At 37.4% G+C, this 17,657-nt stretch overlaps 1 protein-coding gene across 2 annotated transcripts in view; it reads left to right on the forward strand.

The window, feature by feature from the left end:
- Window positions 1-17,657, forward strand: part of hipk2 (homeodomain interacting protein kinase 2) — a 95,975-nt gene that overhangs the window by 59,400 nt on the left and 18,918 nt on the right. For both annotated transcript variants that reach the window (XM_056261320.1, XM_056261319.1), the window contains exons 3-5: window positions 11,076-11,199; window positions 13,996-14,115; window positions 15,765-15,851. In XM_056261320.1, coding sequence (XP_056117295.1) covers window positions 11,076-11,199; window positions 13,996-14,115; window positions 15,765-15,851 — 331 coding nt within the window. The remainder of the gene's footprint in view (window positions 1-11,075; window positions 11,200-13,995; window positions 14,116-15,764; window positions 15,852-17,657) is intronic.

Raw genomic sequence — 17,657 nt, forward strand, 5'->3', positions numbered from 1 at the left:
GTAGCAATTATAAATACACAATTAAAATGACTCTAAACACCTTATCAACCACATATCAATGCCCAGAGGTAATTTAATATCAAGTTTTCCACTGAACAATTGCGCCCCCAGCCAGATTACAAAGGTAGGTTACACCTCCTATTTTAATTGAGGTTAGACAATGAAAACGAAAAAGAGTAATTTAGTTCTTGGTATTAAAGAATGAAACAATGAGGTATTGTTATGGAGGGGTCACGGCGGGTTGTATGGGGTGAAGTTAATCACCTGTCAGAGTAAGAGTTAATGAAGAGATCCCCCTCTGTTCTTTTCAGCATGTGAGAAAGACTCAAGGTCAGAGATGTATTTCAACAGTATTGTATATACATGCGTGACACTGACGTGTTTGATTAATGAACAATATTTCTTGTCAACTGCTTCCTTTTTAATGATTTTTGGTCCGAAAAATATTCAAAATGTTTTATAAATGTATACAAAATGTGAAGCAGCACAGCTGTTTTCAACATTGATAATAATAATTAGAAATGTTACCTGAGCTCCAAATCAGTATATTAGAATGATTTCTGAAGGACCATGTGACACTGAAGACTGGAGTAATGATGCTGAAAATTCAGCTTTGGCATCACAGGAATAAATACATTTTAAAAATATATTCAAATAGAAAACAGTTCTTTTAATTTGTAATATTTGCAATATTTACTGTATTTTTGTTGAAATAAATGCAGTCTTGGTGAACATAAGAGACTTACATATAAATAATAATAATAATATATACAATTGTAATGTTTCTAAACTTTTGATAGTTATGTGTATATGATAAGTGGCCGTCACATACCAGAACTATAGCAGGTGGTTGAGGGGATTTGAAAGATTATGATTTTCTTTTCTTTCTTTTTTTTACTTTGGAATAACATGCACTGATTAATCATGCACAGTAAGAATGTGTATGAATAAAGTAAACAATGTCATTTATTTGTATTTATGTATTTTACTCTAAAACTAAATGAATGCTCTCAAATCTTTCAAATGAACCCAATGCTAACGTGTGTGCTTTGAACTCTTGCGTTCTGGTCCCTTTACACATTTTCCCAGCGTATGACAGCACGATCTCCCTTTCCATTTTTATTATTAATTACAGTGCCTCGTATCACGCCCGTGTGAGAGAGATAGCGTGAGATATTGTGTTTGTGTGAAGGCAGAAGAATGCAGTGTGGCTAATTGCGTTTGGCCGTTTGTGGTGTAACGTATCTGCAGGCAGATTAAGTGCTCAGTCCTGAGGAGCACAATACATGCAAACACACAACCTGTCTCTCTCTCTCTCTCTTTCCCTGCTACTGCCTCTGCCTGTCTGTCTCTCCTGGTCTCTGTCTTCATGGAGAGAGCAGAATTTTCTCTCCGACAGAAGGAGAAATGACTCTGGTTGCTCTCTGTTGTGTTTGCTCTCTACTGTATGCTGACACCTTTCTCCAATCCCAACACACACATGGCTTAGATTTCTAAATTGCATACTCTCATTATGCTCTAAAAGTATGTACTTCACTAGTGATGATGGTAAGTACGTACTTTTGAGTGCATAGTTGGGACTAATGCTTAATTCAAAACAAGTCAGAATTATATTATTTCAAAAATTTCACATGTACACTACCATACAAAGGTTTGGGCTCGGATAAGCTCTTATGCTCAACAAGTCTGTTTTAATGTAAACATTTTAAAATAACTTTTTTTTTAAATGTAATTTATTCCTGTGATGGCAAAGCTGAATTTTCAGCAGTCTTCAGTGTCACATGATCCTTCAGAAATCATTCTAATATGCTGATTTGATGCTTAAGAAACATTTCTTATTATTACCAATGTTAAAAAACAGTTGCTTTTGGTGGAAACATTTTTAAAACTGTTTTTTAAATATTTTTTTTTATGAAGAGCAAGTTCAAAAGAACAGTATTTATTTGCAATAGAAATATTTTGTAACAGTGTGAAAGTCGTTACTGATACTTTTTGATCAATTTAATACATTCTTGTTGAATAAATGTATTCATTTCTTGAAAATAAAAACACTAAACTTTTAAAGGGTAGTGTATCTTTAGCATATAGCTAAATTCATTACCTCAAAATGAATTGGGGGGTTCATAATTTTTTTTTTAAAACAAGTGTGGGTTTGGCCTTGCATTCTCTGCCATGTTTCTTTTTAATTTCTTTTTTCTTCTGGAAAAAGTTGAAAGAAAACTCCTCCTCTTTTGTAGTGCAGGGGAATGTGGGTAAAAGTAGCATAAAAAGCATGTACAAAAATAAACTAGTTTTAACATGTTGTGATTTGAGATGCACTATTCCTAATTTTGCATACTGTGGGATGGATAATATGTTAATTATGGATTCCAACATAGACACAGGACATCAGCCGCCACCTGTTCTCCAGAAGCACAGCTTGAACACACAATATCAGACCTGCACAATCTGATTACACGCGTGGAGGTGTGCTGGACTGTAGAGGAGGTGGAAGACAGATAAGAGACAGATGGAGGTGTGATGGAAGGGGGTGGCACATTACTGATTTATCTGGTCAGCGTAGGTGAGCGTCTCTCCTTCTCTTTGTCTCAGAAGCGAAAAGAGAGGAATGACAGCTTTGTGTTTCCCAAAGGCAGTGTGCTGAGACGGAGAGTGTGGCGTGTGGGCTCAGAACTGCAGCCGTAGAGCAGAAGGGCTTTGTGCTATAGTGATAGACAGATATATATCAGCCTGGCCGATTTATTGGCCTATATTTGGTCCATTTTGGCTGATAATCATACCGTTTGGTTGATTATCAGAATTAGCTCCACCATATTTATTTTTTCCCCTTTAAAATCTACAAACAGCCTTGTGAATTAACATTTTCTGTTTTCAACAGTTTTTAGGAGAAATTGTTTAATGTGGATTTTTTTTAATGGCTGATGCAGATATCCAGGGCATGCTGGCCAATGACCAGTATAATTATTGGCCAATACGGCTGATTTGCTATCATTACATTGAAATGTATAGTGTGATTAATATGGATTGTTTTCTATTTTAAAATGCAAATTATTCCTTTGATGGCAAAACTGAATTTTTCAGCGTCATTACTCAAGAACAGTAACATTATAAATGTGTTTACTGTCACTTTTAATCTGAATAAAAAAATCATGCTGACAACAAACTTTTCAACAGCTTTATTTATTTGTTTGTTTATTTAAACTTCAAATGAATTTATATTGCTTATTTTATACATAAAATTATTTATTTAAATTTTGAAGAAGACTATTTAAACTATTTTATTTAATCAGCCAATCAGGCATATAAAGGGCCAAAAATAAGCTGATATTTCAGTATTTTTAGTGAATACTGGTCATTTTACCAATTGTGTGCATATGTCAGTATAATATTGGCCACTGCTGTCTATCATTGAAAAGCCGATACATTGTTTGACTATTAGTTTGAGCTATAGCACAGTACAACACGACAGAGCAAAAAAAAATTGCATGTCATATTTGTGTTGCTATAATGCTAGAAGTCTGACACTATTGCATGATTTAAATTGTTCCGGAGTACATGCACACAGAGACACCAAGACAGAATCATTTATTCTGGTGATAAAATGTTTTAATCATGGGTGTGTGTCTGAGAAAGTTGTGGGAAGGGAGTTGCACTTGTAGCGCATTTCACTTGGGGCCCGACTGCAAATGCGAGAGTGTCCGTTAGGACACTCAATTTGTGGACCTTTTCCTCGTGCAGAAAGCTCTTGACGTGACCCACATACTTACACAGGCTGCTTAAGAGATTGCTGAGGCGAAAGAGAGAGAAAGGGAATGAGACAGACAGTGGGCGGAAGAGAGAGGGAGCGGGAGCAAGAGTCGAGGGCTCATGACTGATGGGGGCTCACACCCTGCGGGCTCTTACAGAAGGGCTGGGGTCACTCAGGTGGGACGCAAAATGTGTTATTGGCATGATTGTTTTGCACACAGTATATTTAACCCTTTAACCCATGAATGTTTCGCCAACCCGGATCTATATCTAACACGGATGGATTTCTACCTGTCGCGATAATATAAAACTCTCCTATTAGAGTAACAATTACAGAAGAATAAAATAAAGCATTTATTTGAGCAGATGTTTTATACCATCATCAATGTCCTCGTCAGCTCATTTCCCACTACATTCAGCATCTGGCTCATATTCGCGATCTTAAACATATTCTCAAAACTATCATTTTCAACATCTTCAAAATCAATATTTTGATGGCTGACAGCTTCTTCACCAGATCTACCAGCATGTGAAAGTGACACCAATATTTGATTGACTTCAGGACAAATCGCTGAGCCATTTCATGTTTTGCTGATGATACTTCCTATTCTTTTGTTTTCTGCCTGCGGTAACTATGAGTGAAACGTCACTTCATCATTCTGTATCAGACATTGCCACCTTGTGGAATAAAGGTGATTTGCACTTATTCAGTCATCAAAGATTAAATTATTGTTGTGACAGTTAAAACGTAATATAATAAATGAAATGTAATAAAACAATTATAAACTGTTTAGTATCTCCTGTCATTTGGATGTTTCAGTACCCATGCACTCATTCATATGTACACATTATCACTCATAATCCACAATCGTACATGGGCCATCTGAGGTAGACTGCATTTTGGCCATTTGATGCTTATGTGTGTTTGTCAGAAGGTCAGTTGTGTAAGAGTGTCATCACTCTCACTGTCTCTCTCTCCCTCTCTCTCTGTCTGGGGTGATGGCATGTTAGTAATTAACAGTCTATGGTGGAAATGCTGTAGGAGCCTGAGATGTGAGGGAGGGTGAGGATTACAAACCTGTGACGCCACTGCACAACCTCCCTTTGTTTGTTCAGTGGGACTCTCGGAAGCCTGAGTGATCTATAGGCCACAATAGGGCCCTCTGCAACTCAATGTCTTTTCCTGTACCTGACTGGCACGCAAAGGAAGTTGTCGATTACAAATATGTACTGATAGATTGTGGTTAAGTGGCATGTGGTTTGGGAGGGGTGGTTATTCTTCTAAATCTTGTTCTATAACAATGCACTGTACATATTATTATAGACATTATTATTTCTATGTATAGTTTTTTGTTATTTTTGATATTTTGCATTTAGTAGCATTGCATATTGCTTTGTCTCTAGTCTGTGAATAAGCATTCAAGTAAGAATTTCATTCTACTTGAACATACAACAATAAACTTTGACTTGACATAATGGGTATTTTAATCAATCACTAGTTTGATTCATTTTGATGTTTATTTTGTTTGAAAAATCACATACAACTGAAAACATTTCGGTAACTATATATAATTCATTCTGAAACTAAGCAATGTGTTATTGTAAGAAAAATATCCATATAACTTTATAAACTTATAAAGTACACGGCTGTACGCGAGTCTATTTCCGGCGGACGAGTGACCTCTGACCCAATGTGTGACGTAGGCGTAGCGTAAGCTTAGGTGAGAGTAGACGCCTCTCGCGGTTCAAACAAATAGGGCTGGGCAACAAACTCAAGCTCCTCTGACATTTCTCTTTAAAAATTCTAATTTTAGACTTCTAATTCGTGACCGGTGTTTGGTTTTGCTCTATCCTCTGCACTTCTGCTTTCGTCAATATGTCATTCGTCAGGTCAAAGGTCACTCTTCCATCGGACCTAGACTCGCGTACGACTGTTACCGGAAGCCAGTGATTATAGTTTATGAAGTTATAAATATGGATATTTTTCTTACAAAAACACATCGCTTCGGTTCAGAAGGCCTTTATAACCCCCCTGGAGCCGTATAGATTACTTTTATGATGGATGGATGCACTTTTTGGAGCTTCAAAAACTATTCTATTCACTCCCATTATAAAGCTGGGAAGATCCAGGATATTTTTTAATATAACTCTGATTGTGTTTGGCTGAAAGAAGAAAGACCTAGGATGGCTTAAGGGTATACTATATTATGGGATAATTTTCATTTTTGGGTGAACTAACCCTTTAAGGTGTTGATTCAATAGCCACTTTTTGTGTAACTTGCAGTGAGTAATCACATGAGTTGATTCACAAAGTTTTCTAAATTCTAAAGTTTTCTAAATTCAAAGTTTTCGTCTCATAGCATAAAAGTTTCTAAATTAATTCCTTATTTTGCCATGTCGCATGAGGTCATAGCGAGTTCTCACAAAGGTGTCTATAACAGTGAAGTTAAAGAGAAGAGGTCATCAATTCGCTTTTTTTCCTCTCACTCTCCCTCATTCTACACTTTCTGTCTTGGGAATGCTAATGACGGAAGAAAGGGAGTGGAGAGAGAGACAGCGTCGTCAGCGATTTCCTCTGCATTTTGAAGGGAGAGGTTCACAGGGCCTTGAAATAAAAGAGCACTCCCACAATACGAGCACAATAAAAGGGAGGACTATTTCCCAGGTTGTTTTAGTAAGTTGTCGAGGCGCTGTGGAGAGATGACCCCACAGTCTGACTCTGTGGAGATGGAAATCTAAACATCTCCCCTGCCTCCCTCATTCTCTTGTTCTTACATGCCTGGGCTGTTTGTTTTTGTCTCCGTCGTTTACCTCCCTTTGCTCTCTCTCAGTCTTTGCCTGTTCCTCTCTTTCTGTCACACCGAATCTTATTTTCCTTTTCGCCCCCTTGCTCCATCACTCTTTCCCTCGCCTCCAGTCTCAGGTGCACGATTGATGTCTATGTTTCCCTCGGTGAGCCCACCTCACACAATGTTTATTAAAATGGCACGACGGGAACTTCTGGCCTTCTCTGCTTTAGTGTGCTGTGAGGACATGAATATTAAAATTGATTCCGAGGGAGAGCAGCCAATCAGCGGGCAATCAGAGGATCAGGATACAAGGCAGGATGAATTCATTCTTTTCAAGTTGTTTATGCCAAATTCTGCCCCTACCATCTGAATGTTGCAGCAGAAATTGAGACTCATCAGACCAGGCAACGTTTATCCAATCTTCTATTGTCCAATTTTGGTGAGCCCGTGCGAATTGCAGCCTCAGTTTCCTGTTCGTAGCTGACAGGAGTGGTACCCGGTCTGGTCTTCTGTTGCTGTAGCCCGTTTGTTTCAAGGTTCGACGTGTTGTGTGTTCAGAGATGCTCTTCTGCAGACTTCGGTTGTAACGAGAAGTTTTTATTTTTGTATTTACTGTTGCATTTCTATCAGCTCAAACTAGTCTGGCCATTTCCCTCTAAACTCCGGCATGAAAAAATTGCATTTTCGCCGCTCACTGGATGTTTTCTGTTTTTCAGACCATTCTCTGTAAACCCTAGAAATGGTTGTGGGTTAAAATCCCAGTAGATCAGCAGTTTCTGAAATACCAACAAACATTCCACAATCAAAGTCACTTAAATCACATTTCTTCCTCATTCTGATGCTCAGTTTGAACTTCAGCAGATCGTCTTGACCATGTCTAAATGCATAAATGCATTTGGTTGCTGCCATGCGATTGGCTGATTAGATATTTGTTGAACGGGTGTACCTTATAAAGTGTCCCTGACGGTGATTGTGTATGTAAGGGATAATGTATCCCTTCGCTTTGCGTCGGGATCCTCATCACCCTGTTGGGGGTTTATTCTCAGATAACAACCAGCTGGATGTACATTATCACGCTTATTACACGGCTACTTGCCACGTAAGTAAATAATTAGACACAAAATATTGAATATTGAGAGCAGTTCAAAGTTCAAACTAGACATTTAAGGGATACGGTACAGTCATATCACTATACATAATTTCGCCACATAAATAATTATGGGGATAAGATTTTGATTTCAGATTGAACTGTTTTAAAATCGTACCTGTTTGTTATCCTATAATAATCCAACAGTATACAAAACAATAGTCACAAAATGGCAGCAGCTGCGTTTGTATGAAACAAGAGAGAGCGAGTCCATGATACTGGATGGCATAATTAAACAACTGTACACATAATATTGATTTGACTGCGTTTTAATATTTTATTAGCTCACCGAAAGCAAATCTTCCACGAAGAAAAAACGGTCCTAGCAAGCGTATAGGCTGCTGACTTCAGTAACCCGGATGATCCTGCGTTATCTGTTTTCAGCGGTTGTTTTCTGGGAATAACATACCCCTGGATGGCACGGTTGACCAATCAGAATCAAGTATTCCACAGAGCCGTGTTATAATATTGAATATTGTATTGCATGTGCTTTATGGTGTGATTACGGCTGAAGAGCATTGTTATTATAACCGTTTTATAAACAGTAATACAATACAATATACAATGCAATAATTAATTATAACAATTTGCTAAACGGTGACAGAAATACAAAGCACAATAGCACTGGGAGATGTAGAGTTGTGGCCTGGAAAAAAAAGCAGGGCATCGTCTCTGGTTATGAGTGGTGGTCCGTATTGAAGGTCAGCTATGATCGATGCTTTTTGACATGCCCACGTAGAATGATGTCAGAGCCTCAAATAGCAACTGAGTGACCATGTAAATGTGGGTATGAGTGGTCTAGGACTTCAGAAGAAGAATTACGCTTCATTTAGGAACTGAAGAAGCACTCTTTCACTGTGTGTCTGTGTGATAACCTTTGCCTGACCCCATATTCACATTCACAACATCATTTACCCCAATGCAGGAGACCCAGTGATTATTTGCACACTGCAGTGGTTCTGATGGGTGCAAAGATTTTGCTTCTGTGCTTGTTTGCACTATCCTAAGTGGCATTGTGTACAAGAAATGACTTCCACTGCATGGGTGCATCGGGCCTGCCATGCAAATATCAACACCGGGATCGGATGTTTGAACTTGTGTGCATAATGTCACCCATGCATACATGTAAGCTGCACAATGATACGCATGCAAACAAACGCACACCTGCAGGGTCACAACCTGGCAGGATTTAGGTATGCAAAACGTACCACAAATGAAACACTCTCTCCGCAACACATCTGCCTGTCTATAGGATTTCATATTTCCATGTGTGCGGATCTGGAACAGGGTTGTGAATTTCTCACCACCACAGATTTTTGCATTACAAGCAGACGTTTTATATGCAAGAGAATGAGGACGGTATTTAGTGCTGCGCGAGTTTTGTGTTTATCACACCCGCTGAAAGTCCTGCATCAGCAGCTGCTGGTCTGATTTGCATATGGCATTGGAAGAAGGGAGAGAAAAGATTGAAGTGGGATATGCATTTGCATACGTGGCGGCCGTAATGCGTCCTCTGTGTCACAGAGATACTTTCAGCTGGTAGCGCTGTGGCTTATTTGAATGACATCGAGCAGACCAGCATGCACGAGGCTTGGGTGGCATGACATCATTCCAGAAGGGTGATGTCCTGCGCCACATACCTTGCATGAGAGCCAATAGTAGATTTAACTGCCAAACTGAGTCTTTCCCTGCCCTTGTGGCACCCGTGAGTAGTATTTTGTTTCTGTTTAGTCTCAGGTGCTCCTCCTGCACTTCCTTAGGAAAATAGAACAAATGAGAGGACGAAATGTTAGCCTAATATAAAAGTAAAGGACTAGAATTAATGTGGAACTCATAGTTCGATTGGAAACATTTAAGTTCATATTGAAACCATCGACTTTTGATTACAGACTTTGGTAAATATGATAGGGATGGATAATTAAAAAAAAAAAAATCTTTATTTCATTATTTGATTAACTATGCTCATTTCCTTTATCTTTCCTTTATATTACCTTTGTTAATCTCAAAATAAATATTCATCTTTCATACTTCTTATTATGTGTGATGCCTACATCCACTTTAAAACAGTTGATTTCAATTTTTGTTTTATTTTTTATTTATTTAGATCAAATAATATAGAACTTTAAAATCAACCAATAATGGTTAGTCATAACATCAAAATAATAATCAGCTTACTTGTGTCAGACAACATTTTAATGTTGAGGGATCCCTAAAATTTGTGCATCTTTATTTAATCACATTGCTCTCTAGAAGAAACATATGAGATGATAAAGAGATCTTGTGATTTCACAAGTTGTGTCTTGAGTTTTTCTCTTGGTAGTAGTGTAATTTTAATATTATTTATATACTATTATAGTTTTTGTTAATATTTTTTTATTATTTTCAGTTTTCACTTTAGTTTAACTTTTAGTAATTGGATGTGCTTTTTGTCACTTTTGTCAGTTTATTTTTAAATGTCTAAATAGTTAACGATAACACTGCTTGGGTATGAGCTGTTCTTCCAATGTCCAGTGTTGCCTTTACAAATAATATTACTGTGCTCTGAAACGAGGAGTCAGCCCATTATTTGTGTGTGTGTGTGTGTGTGTGCGTGCTGCATTCACCTTCAAGACTTAATATACCCCTGAAATAAGTATCTCTCTTTTCCCAACATCAGTCTATTTGTCTTTCCACACATTTTCCTCTCTTTTTTCCCTCCATATGGCATTTATTTATCTTCAATCCCTCTATCCAAAAGAGTGGACCACCTTTAATTCATAATTCACAAGCAGCACCCAGAGTAATGCCGTATCACATGCCGTCTCTCTCCTCCTGCTGTGTCCGTGGCAACAAAATGCATTCTGTGTTTGTCTTTATTACTCAACTCGGTCAGCTTAAATGAGTACAATGAGGTCTTACGGCTGCGATGTAATGAATGCCAACTTTGGGCTGAAGGGAACAGGTTGCACATGAACTAGTTTTGGGCCAAAAACATCTATGTTTCCCTCTGGCCTTCTCTCTGGTGGAAGACAATAATTATTGTCTATCTATCTATCTATCTATCTATCTATCTATCTATCTATCTATCTATCTATCTATCTATCTATCTATCTATCTATCTATCTATCTATCTATCTATCTATCTATCTATCTATCTATCTATCTGTCTATCTGTCTATCTGTCTGTCTGTCTGTCTGTCTGTCTTGAATATTTTGAATTATTAGTTTTTATTTTAGGGAAAGTTTTAGTAAGTTTATTGGTTTTTTTTTGTCTGTTTATTGTTTTTTACGTTTATTTTATTTAAAGCAAAATTTTTTCAATGAACTATATTAACCCTGTTCAGAATTTAAAATTGTTCTTATTCTGCTGTGACTGTTGTTGAAGTTCATCCTCTACTTCTGTGTATCTGCAGAGCTCCAGAGATCATCCTGGGTCTGCCCTTCTGTGAGGCGATAGACATGTGGTCTCTGGGTTGTGTCATCGCTGAGCTGTTTCTGGGCTGGCCGCTGTACCCCGGAGCATCTGAGTATGACCAGGTAAGACATTGTTTAAATCTTATTCTTTAATGCATCAGAATAGCCTAGGTTTTAGACATGCACTGGAATTCAGCTAGTCAGAACTTTCCACCATTAGTACATTTTAAGGTATTTGTTGTACTCAACCCTGGCTTTTCCCATGTGGCTGTTACCAAGGATGGTTTGGGACACCTGGGGCACCAGCCTCTGTGGAGAAATTCTCTTGATGCCCTGCACATTTAAAGAAGACATTAATACTTTTATTTAGCAAGGATGCATTAAATTGATCAAAAGTGACAGTAAAGACACTGATCATGTTACAAAAGATTTATAATCAAAAACTGTTGTTTTATACTTTCTATTCATCAAAGAATCCTGAAAAAAAGTATCCCAAAAATACTTTTCCACAAAAATATTGATATAAACAATATAAAACTGTTTTCAACATTAATGAAAAAAACAAATGTTTCGTGATTAGCAAATCAACACATTAGAATGATTTCTGAAGGATCATGAAGATCTGAAGATTCAGCTTTGCCATATCAGAAATAAATTGAGTTTAAAAAAAATTAAAATAGAAAAAGTTATTTTAAATTGTAATAATATTTCACAATATTACTGTTTTTTTCTATTTTTTTAATCAAATAAATGCAGCCGCCTTAGTGAGCATAAGAGACTAAAACATTAAAGAATCCTGCTGACCCAAACGTTTGAACAGAAGTGTATATCTCTAAAGATCTTATGTCGTGTAATTGTAACTTTGAATTTTGCCTTTTTTTCATAATTTTTCTAGACACCTGGAAAATCCACAAATGACAACTTTAGCTTCTCAAAATTCCATCTTTGTTATTTGAAGTCATTATAACTGCAAGATTTAATGTCCAAATAATGAGAAATTACATTGCAAATATAAGAAATGAAGTCGCAGTTGTGAGGAATATCCACCATAGTCATTCACAATTACTGTAAATACCTTTATAGTAGATCTATTGCAACAGTGAAGTCGTGAATGAAAAAGTTCATTCATGACTGTTTGATAAAAATTCATGTTTACAATGCCTTCTTTTCAGGTGTCCGTTCCCAATGGCCCAGACCATAATCCATCCTTGGCCATTTCTGTTTTGAAATTCAATAGTCAGTAATGATACACTATAAATAAATGATGTGTTCCAATTGGAAAATGACTTTGAAAATCTGACATATGGAATAACATTTCCTGTATGATAGTCATTTAGAGAGATGGAGCATAGGAGTCTTGCTTTTTGTGTGTGTGAGATTGTGTGCATGTGTGGCCCTGCTGAGAGAGCCATCTCCTTTCTCAGAAAATGGCTGCAAAAACATCCCTCAATTACAGTTTGTGCTTAAGAAAGAGAAAACAAATCTGACTGTTGGCTGGGCCCCTGCTCTCTCAGCTCTCCTGAAGTGCTGTGTGTTTGTGTCGAAGTGTGTGTGTGTGTGTGTGTGTGTGTGTGTGTCTGTGTGTCTTCTCACTGACTTTCATCTCTCTCTGGCCCCTCCATAGTTCTGGACACATGCCACAAACTGCCCAATTAGCCCAGATCCCGAGCTCTAAAGTGAGGCCTTTTCTTAAAAAAAAAAAAATGATTCTGGCTTCATGGAACAGCCCAGGGCCAATGTTCTAGCTTTAAGCAAACCAAAAACGTCTTTAACAAGCTCTTAAACACAGCAAAGGACTTTGCAGATTTGTCTCCCACCATTTCTGTGTACTACAGAGTAATAGTTTTTTTGCCCTCATTTGGTGCATTTATGAGGTCTTGTGTTTGGGAAGCATTTCTAAGATATTGTGTTAAGGACAACTCGGCTGCCCAGTTTACTTTTGATTTGCATCTAAAACCTAAGCTTGAAGAGTTATTTTCAGCCTTTGCTGCACCTTTGTGTCATTTCTAACCATGATGCTTTGAAATCACATGCTGGAATCCTCAAAAAGTGAATGGTCTTATTTCATAAGACGGTAAATGAGCCAAACACCATGAGCTCGTTCTCAGGGCACAAGATTGGCCGATTGGCAGGAGCCATGGAAGAGATTATTATTATTATTGTTGATTTCTTCGGCTGCCAGGGTCTTGTATTTACGTTTTTTCAGGTGTGTGAATGGCATTCTGTGTAATTGTGCCACCCGGACAGACCTGTAAAAAGAGGTTTTGGCAGGGGAAGTCAGTCAGTCTCATGGTGACAGCATTCATCACAGATGCTGTTTACTCGGCTTCTAATGCTGGAATGTTGAAGTTGTGTCATCAGCGTGGCAGCCAAGTGACTGATATGTTTTCGAGCAGACAAAATGTCATCAGTCTGTTTTAACGCAGCTCACTGTTGCATTTCCCAGAAGTCCGCTTACAGCGTTAGTCAAGGTTTCTTGCACCAAAAACAGAATCATTTCCTTTTTCATGACCATTACCACAATCCCCCTAATCATTACAATCAAACAGACTGTTTTTTCTACTGTACTTTAAGGAAAAAGTAATAATTATAATTATAAATATTACTATTATTATAACAAATATCGAATACAATTAATAATCAAACAAAAATTAACAAGATAAATAATCTTTCAAAGAAAAGGCCTGTTGATGATGATAACTTTATTGACTATAGCATTTTCTATGTAACCTGTTTTTGCAGCTTAGTTTCACTAAACTGGAGAGAAACTTTGTTATTATCATACTGTATGTCTACATATATAAAATTAGCAAGACAATTCCCCTTTCCCCTTTAACTGTATCAAAGCAGTGAATATCCAGCACCAAATGTGTAACACAAGCTGTAAATCTCATATTGCCTGTGTTTGTCTTCCACCAGATCCGGTACATCTCTCAAACGCAGGGCTTGCCAGCAGAGTATCTGTTAAGTGCAGGGACGAAAACAACCAGGTTTTTCAACAGAGACCCCGACTCAACCTATCCTCTATGGAGACTTAAGGTAAACTCCCTCACCTTGTTTCGCTTTCACACTTCCTTAATCTTTCTCACTTGGTTTGCATATAATATACAGCAGCAATATTTTTCTCTTTCATTCCCTCACTCTCTAAACTGAGGCATTCACTACACCCTGTTAACTGACCAAGGGGCTAATGTGAGCTAAATGAGTTTTGTGTGAGACGACTTGGCAACCAGAGCAACATGGGATAAATCCTGCTTAACGCCCCGTTCTCATTCTTCCCTCTTTCATTCCTCCTTACCCTTATGCACTGTTTCCCTCCACATTCCCCATCCTTACTGGGCCGGTGGCTGGTTGCCCATAGTCGATAGTTTTCTCTTTAGATTAACTTTTGGTGAACTTTTGCAAAGCTTCACATGGGAAAACTTTGATATTATTGAACAAGTTGCATTCCTAACCCTTAATATGATATGGATCCAATAAAACTAGGAAAAGTCCTCCTGCGTAGTCAATACCTCCTTAAACTTTTTGGCCCTCAGTGCTTGTGTCTTGGACTGTAGAAATACTTAACTCAGTGTCAAGTACTACCCAGAGATAAGGTTTTATCTTTCATAGTTCAGGAATCTTAATGGAGTTCTCAGTTATGTTTCGTTTAAGTATCAACTTTGCCTCAGATGTTTCTCCTGAAATAATAAAAAAGAAGACACATTCAGTTGACATAAAATTAAAGTGAATAGCATAGCCAAGCTAATTTGCTCTTGAAATGGATTATTGAGAAATATTTGAGTTTATATTGAAATGTCTGATTTCTTTTTTTTTTTTTTTGCAAATCTGAGTACAATTTAACACTTTGTTGAGATCTCTCAAATTTGACTATTTTCAGGAGAAAATTAAAAGAACCAAACAACTTCAGCTCTCTATTAGTGTCTAGGAGTAACACTTGAGATATGATAGAGATTTAATTTGTGATTTTTCTTTGCTGTGGGTTTCATTTAAAATTCCAAAATCTCTATCAATGTTGTAAGTCACATGTTTACTTTACCTATTTTCTTTCAAGTGTTTCATGATGTTCCTCCGTATCTTTAAAGGGACAGTCCACCCAAAAATTAAAATTCTGTCATAATTTACTCACCCTCATGTTGTTCCAAACCTGTATGACTTTGTGTGTTCTGCAGAACATAAAAGAAGGTATTTTGAAGAATGAAAGTAAAAGTGAATGTGACATGTGAAGGCCAAGTATGGTAACCCATACTCGGAATTTGTTCTCTGCATTTAACACATCCAAGCTCAGTCATTTCCTGCTGGTATTGAGACTGAAACCCGCAACTGGGTTACCAGTCTGACTGTCTACTAACCATTAGGCCATGACTGCCTCAAACCACGACTGGCCTAACCATTAGGCCACGACTGCCCCATGTTGGTAACCAAACAGTTTCGGTTCCAATTTACTTCCATTGTATGGACAAAAAAATACAATGTAAGACAATGGGAACTGAAACTTACCAACATTATTCAATATCTTCTTTTGCATTCCACAGTAGAAAGAAAGTCATAAAAGGTTTGGAACGACAAGAGGGTGAGTAAAACATGAATTTTGGGTAGAGTAATGGTTTTTTTTCTGATGTTGAAAGTGCTTCTCCAGTGTTTGATGATTTTTTTGAAGTGGAGGCCATTCCTTTTTGTACTTCCAGACACCTGAGGACCATGAGGCAGAGACGGGGATCAAATCTAAAGAGGCTCGCAAGTACATCTTCAACTGCCTGGACGATATGGCGCAGGTAGGAGTTTCGTACTTTTGTTCATACCACAAAACAGAAGCAGAAATCTGGCTCATGGCTAATAATAACCTCCCTCACCTTCAAAAACGTCTCTGTCTCTTGTGTGGAGAGTTTCCAGTAATACTCACACCTCTGTTACGCAGAAAACGTTGATGTTATGTAACTGAGGACATGACTCAAAAGCACAATGGTGCATGGGAACCTTATACCCCTGGGAGCTATTCATTGATAAGACACATGACTTATGACCTTTTGCTTTCACCAAGTTATTGAAATCAGCACGCCTCATCACCGGCCTGTCGTCAGATGTCTGAACGGTCCAGGCCAACAATGACGCAAACCTTAATTTGGATTTTCCCATAAGAACCGACTCCATCCCGCTTCATCAGATAAAAATGGCTGATCTAATTTACAGCAAATTCAGATGAATTCATGGAAATATGCTTATGCTTGGATACGCTTAATCTGTAATGTATCCATGCTAATGTCCTGTACAAAAACCTTGTTTTACAAGAATTACAGAGCCTCATTTTCAGGTCAGGTCCTCTGGTGCTATGATCTAAGTACGGACTTGCTCTGTAGTCCAGGCTTGTGCACTGCCGTACAACAATGTTCTTTCAATTTTCATACCACTGTACTGTTGTAAAACCTCATTAACATAAAAGGATGGGAAATGAATGGGAAAACAAATGAATAATAATAATAGTAATAATGCAGATTATAATAATAATAAAATGAATTATTATTAAGAAAAATAATGTATTTGTTTATTACATTTTAATTATTTATTCAATAATAAATCATAATAAAACATGAAATGAAATCAAATAAACAAATTAATATTAATTATTATTGTTTTATTGTTATTTCATAGAAATCATAATAAAATAAAACACTATTTGAAATCAAATGAACAAATTAATAATAATAATATATTATTTATGAATAATAATTATTATATAGTATATATTATATAATAATAATAATTATACAAATATATGATACAAACATCTTTATTTATTTAAATAAGCCGCCTTAACGCAACAGTTGACAGTATAGAGGCTAAAGACATCTTTATAACCTAGAATATGAACTGTGTGTGTGTGTGTGTGCTCAGTTTCCGCTGTTGCAGCTCTGCCAGTTTGAATGAGGAACATCTGCACTGCTGTCTCCATGATATGCACCTGTCTTTAAATTGTTGCACTCAGTGAATACGGCACTTGTGATTTCAACCGATTTATATATGACAGTCAGATGTGAAATGGAGAGCAAGAAGAATGATTGTTCTCGGTTTCATCATCTTCAAGAGACAGTTCACTAAATGTGCGTGCGTAACTGTTTCTGCAAGATTTGTGTACGGCTGCTATGCAGGCGCTCCTCTCGCTTGCGGTTCATATTCTGCGTCCTGAATGATTATTTTCCCTCTCGTGTCAAAGATTATTTCTTTATCATGTAGCAGTTTGATGGAAACAGAGAGAGAGAGAGAGAGAGAGAGAGAGAGAGAGCAGGACTAAAATAGCATGCATAAAAGAGGACTCTGATTTGCACTGGTGACTGGCGGTTTATCTGATAGCTTGGGGTGGTTAGACCACGGATAAACAGCATGGCGGTATGAAAAATGCGTTAGCCATCTCTGACAGGGAGTCCCAAAATAAAAAGCTCTGCTGCACTGCTTTTTTTAACCTCTGGCAAAACACCACTATCAGACAATAAAAATGTGTTTCTTCAAATACAGGCACTTTTATGTCCCACGGGTTGATTTAGAGATTTCAACTTTCAGTCTTGTCCTCTTTATTTGTATTTTCT

Source organism: Rhinichthys klamathensis, unplaced genomic scaffold (assembly GCF_029890125.1).
Source record: "Rhinichthys klamathensis goyatoka isolate OS25496 unplaced genomic scaffold, OSU_Roscu_1.1 h1tg000181l_1, whole genome shotgun sequence".
Taxonomy (NCBI): Eukaryota; Metazoa; Chordata; class Actinopteri; order Cypriniformes; family Leuciscidae; genus Rhinichthys; species Rhinichthys klamathensis.